At 36.7% G+C, this 9,735-nt stretch overlaps 1 protein-coding gene across 1 annotated transcript in view; it reads right to left on the reverse strand.

Moving 5' to 3' along the window:
- Positions 1-5,203: 5,203 nt before the first annotated feature.
- LOC107740929 (LIM domain transcription factor LMO4-B-like) overlaps positions 5,204-9,735 on the reverse strand; it is a 14,256-nt gene continuing 9,724 nt past the window's right edge. The window contains exons 3-5 of the mRNA XM_016553484.1: positions 8,024-8,120; positions 6,431-6,589; positions 5,204-6,193 (exon numbers count right to left, since the gene is read on the reverse strand). Of these exons, the coding sequence (XP_016408970.1) occupies positions 6,185-6,193; positions 6,431-6,589; positions 8,024-8,120 (265 nt within the window). The 3' untranslated portion in view covers positions 5,204-6,184. The remainder of the gene's footprint in view (positions 6,194-6,430; positions 6,590-8,023; positions 8,121-9,735) is intronic.

Here is a 9,735-nt window from a genome sequence, read left to right on the forward strand (position 1 = left end):
CGTCCCCGTCCCCTCCCTCCCCCTCAATAAAGCATTTTTGTCATTCTCTTCTCCTCTCTTACAACTGGCTGTCTCCTCCTCGGTTATGCTCAGATCATGCTCATTTATTATCAGTGACATACACACTATGTCCAGTGACCTCACACCCCCTGCTGCTGGGACAACAGTGTCTACTGAGTCTATTTTCGTGTCCCTGAGGTGCTTTACAGCCACATAAATCCCTTGGTAGTAAGATGAGCTGACAACCAAAAATGTACTTTGACCATCAGTAAATTATATCCTCACAATATTTATCTGTGAATAAAAACAGACACTTGCTCTCTGGTGTTGTTTGCTGACTCTGACTGGCCTGTCTGAGTAAAGTAGTTACAAGGTCATTAGGAACAAGAACTGCTCTGCTAAGTCTACTACTGAGAGCCACTAATGATGGCTGACCTGTCTTTCGTTTCTGCCAGTAACACCTCCACCCTTCCCTTTTATTCTTCTTACTGGTTTATTTCTCTGTTTAAAGAAAGAAAAAAAAGAAAGGATACTGTTGTGTCCTAATAAGCCACAACCACGCTAAGCAAAGAGTGATGCATTTTATTGATCTGCTTGTTTGTATTTCTGCTGCGTCACGCCAGGTTGCCCCGCCCACACTGCAATCTCATTGGACCGAGGTATCGTCACTCATGTATGCTGAACATCAAACAATGACGAGAAGATGCTGATTGTAAAAGCTTAGCTATCGGATATATGACATGACAAATCCTTCACGTTCCACAAGGAAACGTACCATCTAAAGAGTATCCATACCGTGTGGTGAAGCATTACAGAAGTCATGAAAATACTTGACGTCTTGGGTTTATGCTCTTCAGCTGCAGAACGAGCATTCAAATGCATCCAATGTTTTGATTGGCTGCGTTTTGTGATTGATTGCGTTGCGTCACACCCCATTTCGCGTGAGGTGTAGACAGACATTTTGCTTGTGGAAGGAATCCAGCCATCTAAAATGCTTAGAGTGAAAAACATGTTGCTTATTAATGTACATGTACATTCATGTATTTACTAATGCTTATTAAAGACAACGATATTAAAAGACTAAATTCAGCATACACCTTGATGATGCATGCTATATACAGGCAAGCACAAGTTTTCTCATTAAATAATTAAAATGTGATGTAATGCATTAAGTCAGTCACATTGGAGGACTAAATTCAGTATACACCTTATTAATAAAGCAGACCTTTGAACAGATGAGCAGATAAACCCAGAATATAAATGCAATGGACACATTTTCATGTTAAGTGATAATAAAATGCCTTGATGGAATAAAATGTCATTGATATATTTTGTGTTTGTATTCTTGTCTATGCATCTGCTTGCCTATGCATCATCAGTAAGGTGTATACCGAATTTGATCGTTTAATATCAGCATTTTAGAATGTCCCAAGGACGGATTGCGCCTGGTTAAAAAACAGCATATATTTTCTTCTGCCGCTTTTGCTGCAAGATGTTTTCAAAGGAGACACTGTACAATCAGCATTGAGCATTCTAAATTGTTCATCAAGTTTCCTTACCCGTCTTCAGTCTCTCTTTCTCTCCAGTATGCTGTTTGGCGCTCTTCTCCACTGCTTCTCTACCACTGAAGCCAAACAGCTGTGGAGTTTATGATGCTGGCAGCTTAAAAACAGAGCAGAGTCAAGTAGGGAGGCCTGACCATGGCCATATATATCTCAGACAGGCAACAGGATCTGACTCCATAGGCTGCTGAAACAAAAGATAGCTGTGCACAAGAGTTTCAGGTCAAATGCACCGAAGTAATACAGGCAGGGTATTAAACCAAAAGCCTTCTCCTATGACTTCTTATATTAAATGACTGAGCATTGGATTAGATTTTCAGATTTTTGTGCCTTTGTGGGACATCTCTGAGTTATTAGAGTTAGTTGCTTTGGCTGTGGTTAGCACACACGCAATGACACATGGATATTTTAAGACCTCTTACAATGTAAATGCTCTCATCCACTTGCCTGAGCCGTTACTGAATATGGAAGCCCGTTTATGCCACAGAATAAATAAAAAAAAAAGATAATTGCGACTTTTTATCATACAATTCAATTCTGAGATTATCTCCCACAATTCAGACATTGTGTGTCACTAACTCAGACTTGTGAGATATAAACTTGCCACACTGACATATAAACTCAGAATTCTGACTTTCTTACCTCGTAATTCAGAGTATACATCTGACAGTTCTGACTTTTTTCTCTGAATTCTGAGTTTATGCCTCACACTTTTTTTTTTATAAGTAATTTCAACTTTTTATCTCACAATTCTGACTTTTTTCTCTGAATTCTGAGTTTACGCCTCACACTTCTTCTTTTTTACAGAATAAATTTAAAAAAAAGATAATTGCGACTTTTTATCATACAATTCAATTCTGAGATTATATCCCACAATTCAGACATTGTGTGTCACTAACTCAGACTTGTGAGATATAAACTTGCCACACTGACATATAAACTCAGAATTCTGACTTTCTTACCTCGTAATTCAGAGTATACATCTGACAGTTCTGACTTTTTTCTCTGAATTCTGAGTTTATGCCTCACACTTTTTTTTTTATAAGTAATTTCAACTTTTTATCTCACAATTCTGACTTTTTTCTCTGAATTCTGAGTTTACGCCTCACACTTCTTTTTTTTTTTTTTAATAAGTGATTTCAACTTTTTAATTCTGAATTTTTTCTTGCAATTCCAAGCTTATATCTCACAATTTTGTGTTTATGTCTCGCAATTCTGAGTTTATATTGGAATTGAGAATTGTCACAATTACCTTTTGTAATTAATTACCTTTTTGATCCCATTCCAGAAACAACATTTCATAACTGAGGAAAAAAAAAAACTATATTAACTGGTTCCCAAAATGTATATTTTTATATATTTATGCATTTGGCCGATGCTCTTATCCAAAAGGTTTTTACATTGCATTAAAGGAATACATTTATTCAGTTCTGAGCCTTCATTGTCACAGATGTCTGAATATTTTTAAGAAGCAACATCACTTAATCTTCACACAGAACGATACATAATCTATTTATATAGCCTGTGTTTAGGTTGTAGGTTAGGTTGTAGTAGCCGAACTGGCCTATTGCTGTTACAATTTGATGTTGTTTAAGAGTAATATAGAAGTCTATGGCCTGTGCCTCCCTCAGTCTGATAAAAAAAATATCCCTTCTTCATCTGTTCTGCCTTTTCCTCATCTTCACACAACATGAGGTGAGGAAACAATGTAATTACACCAATTTGCATGTGTTAATTTGATTAATTAGTGAATTGAAGGGGGGGGGCTACATGCATGTCCTCACAGACAAGGGCTTCTCGAAATCAGTGCACTTAAAAATATCGTTTTTGGCAAAACCTTGTGGTAGAGTTCTGATTTGAGAAACCGTTAATTGGCTTTTGAATATGTCAGGCTAATTAGACATGCACAGATGAAGCATGATCCGTTTGAATGCAAAGAGCTACTCGAATGGCCAAGGGATATTTTTATTTTATTTTTGAGATTTGCCATCCCCTCCTCTCACTTATCAAGATTTGGAGATAATTGCAATTAGAATCATTTGCATAAGTTAATGAATTTCTTGTCTACTTTTTTTTAATGATCTCAGGCCACAGAATAGAGCACCGAATTTAAAGCACATGGTCTCAGGATGTCAGGATGCATGGGACGCCAGATTGGCTTTATGAGAACCTCCAAATGATTTTAACTGGTTAAACGGTACGACACAGATGTGACGATCTGAATGCAAATACGCAATACTGTAAACATACCGTAATGTGTTTACCACACAGCAGCTTTCATTTCAAGCTGCTTTTCCTGATTTATGTTTGCTCTGACAGTGATACCAGTGATGTTATTTTATTTATTTATTTGACCTTTTTGATGCCACAAACTCCCAAATATGATCCCTGTAAGAAGTACCTGCTTCACAAAATATATGCTGCTGTTGCTGTATAATTAATGTACAAAGAACTACTTACACTGTGGAGAAATGTTTTTTTTTATCTTCCCAGCAGGCACCGGACGTCTATGTAACGTTGGACATGACGTCAGACAGACGTTGCATTTTGGTTGAAAATGAAAATCGGGTTGACGTCAATATTTGACGTTGAACATTGGATTCTGGTTACACAACCTAAAAACAACAAAATATCAACGTCAGCTGACGTCGGTATTGGACATCAATTTAACATTGACATTAGACGTTGAATTTACATTGAATTTTGGTCATCCTACGTCGCAACCGAAATTTAACGAAATATCAACGGCTTATGACGTTGTGTGCCTGCTGGGTTATATCCTCTGGTACCTTTTATGTGCCCACCCCCAGAGTACTATATATAATATAATATAAAGAAAGAATATAGAATATATCTATACTGAATATAGTTTTTTTTTCAGTGTGATCTAACCCCACACTTTTAAGATTCCACAAACTCACAGAATTCTTCAATGTGAAAAGTCACAGCTGGCTTTTACACCCCCTACCCAACATACACACAAACCAACAGCCATAATGAGGTATGCTTGGCTTCCATTTTTCTCCTAAGAAACGCAAGGGAAAGGAACATTTGTTTATTAATCGTAAAAGTAAATTGGAAAGGAACACCTTGTGATTGCAGGCCAAAGGTAGTTGAATAAAACAGAGATGGGTTTAATTAGCTAATTAAATAAACAAGATATGGGGGAATTTAATGACAAAAGGCAATTACCAGAAATGCCATAATGAGAAAACTTCTCAAACCTCAGCAAATCAGATCAGAAAAAGGCAGATTTTGAAGAAGTAAATGAAATGTTGAGAGGAGGGCCAGATGAAAGAAAAGGGCGGGAATCTAATGTTCATTTCTGTAGCGACGCTCACAGAGATGCACAAGACCTCCTTTAACAAGACCCGCAGATTGAAATCTCGGCAGGAGAAAGAGAAAGTGCCAGCTCAAATGCCTTTCATTACTCTCTATAATGATGCAGATGCAAGAGTTTGTGTTGAAATCTGGAGGTAATGAGCCATGTTTTTGGCCAAGGACTATTGGAGAGCCGTCTCGACTTCCAATGAGAGTCCAACACACCAAGCCAAAACCATCAAATATTGATGTACACTGAGCAGAGATGTCAAGACGGCATTTGTGATGATTATAGTTATTTAATTAAGCATTTTTTTAAATTTTACAGATATCTTATTGTTTGAATGCTCCTCCATTTAAACAGAGGACACAAGGAAACAGGACAACCATTGAACACGATACAACAGCACATGAAATATGTACAATTTTACTCTCCATCTCCCTCACTCTCCCAAACATCTTGGCAGACACTGAATAGCAGTCTCTATTAGAGAATATGCATACAGACATATAATTTATTCTACCAAACCATGGAAAAAAAAACATGCTGTTTCCTCTGCAGTCTACGACTCAGTCTATGCTTCATATGTCATAAACTCGAATAGACAAAACAATACATGTTCACGTATCTGTACTGTGCATGTGCATGATTACTTGCTAATGATAAAGTAGGAAAACCTGGAAATAAGAAGTTTTTTTAGGCACCAAAGACGACAGAGCGTTTAAAAAAAAAAAAAAGATAGAATAAAATTACACTTAAAGTGAAAAGAGCCTGTAAGAAAAAGGCAACCACCACTGAAACAAACTGCGAGTTTTAACAGTCTTTTGATCTATGGATGTCATTTTGTGGGCAAGTAGTGATATCTATCATAATCCACAGACCCCCGCAGTCCAAAATGTCAGGTAATGTCCACAACATTTCTTGAGAAACTTCTCAAAAGGGAATAAAATCATGTTGAGCATCACCCCAGCGTTAAATAGCTACTCTTTAAGAGTCTAAGCCTTTCAGGGTCGGGCCATCCCAGCCATGACCAGACAGACCGAATAAGAGTGCATATGATGATTTCCCGATTCTGTGACTTTCTTCAATATGATTACGTTTCCCTCGTCAGGGGTGATTGTCTCGCAAGTGACTCACAGTACTTGCGTAGTTCTGAATTCGTCTTCTAAGGTGGCTGGATGCACGAAAGTGGGGTGGAAGATCCTGGCTGTGGGTGGACTTTCACAATGATAGATTGAAGGAAAGATGTGAAGAAAAATACGAAGAAAAGGCACACCGCAAATTATAAATCCATGTTTTCTCAGCACACCTGTGTACAAAGATCAAATAGCCGATCAGTTTGTTTTTGAAATATGAAAAATAATACAGTATAGCAATCCCTCTTCATTTTTATCAAATGTTTTTCTATTATCTAGTACAAATTTACATTGACAACATTTGTTAAAGTAACTTAAAGTTACAGCTTTAAATGCAAGTTGAGGGATATCATTGACACTAATAGGTTTGCACAAAGATTTCTTATCAAGTCGCAGTGTTTATATCATACCTTTTGGTCGGGTAGGAGGGTGTTGCTCTGCAGGGGGGACAGGTGACTACTGAGCAAAGCTCCACCTGGTCGGTCATGTTCACAAAAGATGGTGCCGTTGACATAGTGAAATCTGTCACCAGGCACCAAGCGATTTCGACATGTGGCACAAGTGAAACACTGTGGAGAGAAGAAAAACAAAGCAAAAAGTTATTTCACTGGAAGTCTCGTGTGTCATTTAATAAGTCGATTAAACTAAAAAATTATTAAAGTTGAGAGGAAATGGAAGTAGCGACATTTTTTCTTTCATATCTTTCATATTTTTAGATATGATATGATTTTAGAAAGAAAGTCGTATATATATATAAATAGTCCTATATATAAAGTCCTTTAGATAAATATTTTTTCCACATTAGGGGGGGAAAGTGTTTGAAAAAAATCTATTATATTCCAAGCTCACATTTCTTCAGATACTCACAAATTTGAAATTCTGTCAGGATGTAGTTACCCAATTTTGCAAACTTATGCAAACATGGACCACTGGGAAACCAAACGGATCCACTCAGCTTAATCAGGGAATGGTTTCCTTTTCCAATCAAATATTATTAAGACAGGTTGACACCTACACCACTATAATTAGGAAGGAATGTGTGGCGCAGTTGGGAAAACGGTTAGTTGATGAGTTTTGGTTGGCGTCTCTTGAGACTATCCTGCTATCAGTGTTCAGTAAATGCAAGACTTCAGCTGACAATTCAAAGAGAAATATATTTCCTCAAAAAAGGCTACTTCAAGTCTTTACAGATGTTTCCATTCCAACCAAATAATGTGAAGTATAAACACATAGATTAATACCATAATCTCTCTAATTCTCACTCTGGAGATATGGAATGTGGGTCCAAGTCATTGTTTTGCAAGAATTATGCATTTCAGTCTTTCAGCTTTTTCCAGTCTTAAGGGGGTTGCAATGCAATACTCAAAAAGAAGTAAAATTTCATAAATCTAACTGTGAGGCACTGACTCAAGCTTATGTTCAGCAATTCCTGCTGGCTTACATGCCAGTGTCAAAGGGAATTAGGTAATTGCAATGTACAAAACAAATTCCCTCGTGTTTGGGATTGGTTCAGAAATGGTAACCATACAAGTTTCGATGTTGTAATTCTGTCTATGACCTGTCCTGTGATAGACAGGTTTGGCTCATCTTTTCTCAGATTCAACAGTGTGAAAATGGTCTTTATCCTGTTTGTTTCTAATAGTTTGTTGTCAGATAAAGCTATGATATAACAAAAGTAGCGACATATCTTTTCTTCCGTATAAAAGAACATCCGTCAAAAGAAACAAAAAGAAAAAAGTGTTGATCGGGGACTTGGTTCTATCCATCAGTAAATGTGAGCTTGCAGTCATTGTAAGAAAGGAGTGGGGTTTAGGTGGACAGAATTATTGGATAAGTCTAGCATATGTCACCAGAAAGAAGGCCATCATTCCACTGAGTTTTATTTTGTTTCAAAATTCTGAGCTAAAAAAAAAAGGAACCTATGGACACTTGTATCATTCATTAATCTTTTTTTTTTTAAATACTGACAAAGCATTAGTGTTTGCTAACAGGCTATGGTTCACCTTTAGATGGTAGACGTTACCCTGGGCCCTCATCACCATCTCACTGGCAGGGATAGACTGTCCACAGGCATTACAGGCTCCACTGTGACCAAACAACCTGCAAAGTTGGGGGTAAAACAACAATTAATTAATTAATTAATAATATTTAAAGAGTTACAAGAGATCAGTTGAAAGTCAACATATTATAACATCCAAAATCCCATATTGCAAAATGACACACAAATCACCCTGAAAATAAATCGGCTTGCACTGATCTACTTTTCCTTCCACAATTGGGGATTTTTGAAATTGAAATTTATTCATACATCCATAGCTTGAAGTTGGAGTGCTCTGCAATGTGTGTTTGTGAGTGTGTGGCTTGGATGGCAGGGCACCAAAGCTCCTCTAGTCCTAGACTGCAGCCTATCAGCTAATCTGGAGTGGCAGTGTAATTGGTGGCAATGGGTGGGGGGTGGCTATAGGAGCCTCTGATCCACCCTTGGCTCCTAATTAGGGTGCACTTGATTACTCTGCTGCCTGTGCTTGAGGTCATTATGGGCATTTTTAGGAGAACACTTAAATGAGTTCAAGTCGCGCTCTTGATGAGCTGAAAGAAAAAAAAACACATCTACACACGGTCATATAGAGATAAACTCAGATGCACACAAACAACACGCAACATACACGCATTCCACTCAAACACACATGCACACAAACAACTTGTTTTCATTCAAACCACCTGGAGCCACCATGTCACAGTCATGTTTCAGTAGGAAACATTTCTTCCGCTCCCTCTCTGGGGTCTTTATTGTGACGGTAACCAGACCAGTTTGGCAGCTAATTCTCATCGCCTCACTTTCTCCTCGTCCCCCTGCCCTCTCTCTCTCTTTCTCAACCCCTGCTCCGCTATCACTGTCCCAGCTCTGACTGCTTGCAGTAATGAATTTTTGATCTTAATCCAAACAGTAATTTAATAAGAGACGGCAGAAAGGAGCCCTGTTCTCCCTAATTAATGCACCCGACTTTTATCAGACCTCAGGCTCCACGCTGTGTCATTTGGTAATGAAGCTCTGCCCTTTTGATTAGCTGTATTATACATATTTAATACACTGCAGATTGAGTACACCTTACATGCACTCTTAAAGGAAATATCCATAAGACCACCCTTGACACGTATAACATGTTTGCCGAATTACAGAGTTGTAAGAGATGCCCTTTACTAAAAAGTATTTCTTTCTCAGTTGAGTTGTTATAGAAACCAAAGTTGTTATAAACAACAACAACTGATCATAGGTTGCCTGTACTGGTAAAAAATAGATACAATATATAATATATTGCATTATAAAGCAACAACAACAACAATAATATAATAATAATTTTATTATTTTGTATTATTTTTCACAAGTTGAGCCATTCCTACATGCTAAACTAATTTTTTATATTATATAGGTGTAATAATAATAACAATATTAATAATAAGAAGAAGAAGAATAATAAGAAGAAAATAATAATAATAATAATAGTAATCAAATAAATATTAATCATTAATATATAACTTTATTTATATTTACTACTAATAATAATAATAAATAATGTAATCTTAATTTAAAATGTATGCAATATAACCAATATAAAAGAATAATAATATTAATATTAATATAACTATTATTATTAAGAAAATATTATATAAAAATATTTTATATATATATATATATACATATATATATATATAT

Source organism: Sinocyclocheilus rhinocerous, unplaced genomic scaffold (genome assembly GCF_001515625.1).
Source record: "Sinocyclocheilus rhinocerous isolate Xijiao unplaced genomic scaffold, SAMN03320098_v1.1 scaffold346, whole genome shotgun sequence".
Classification (NCBI taxonomy): domain Eukaryota; kingdom Metazoa; phylum Chordata; class Actinopteri; order Cypriniformes; family Cyprinidae; genus Sinocyclocheilus; species Sinocyclocheilus rhinocerous.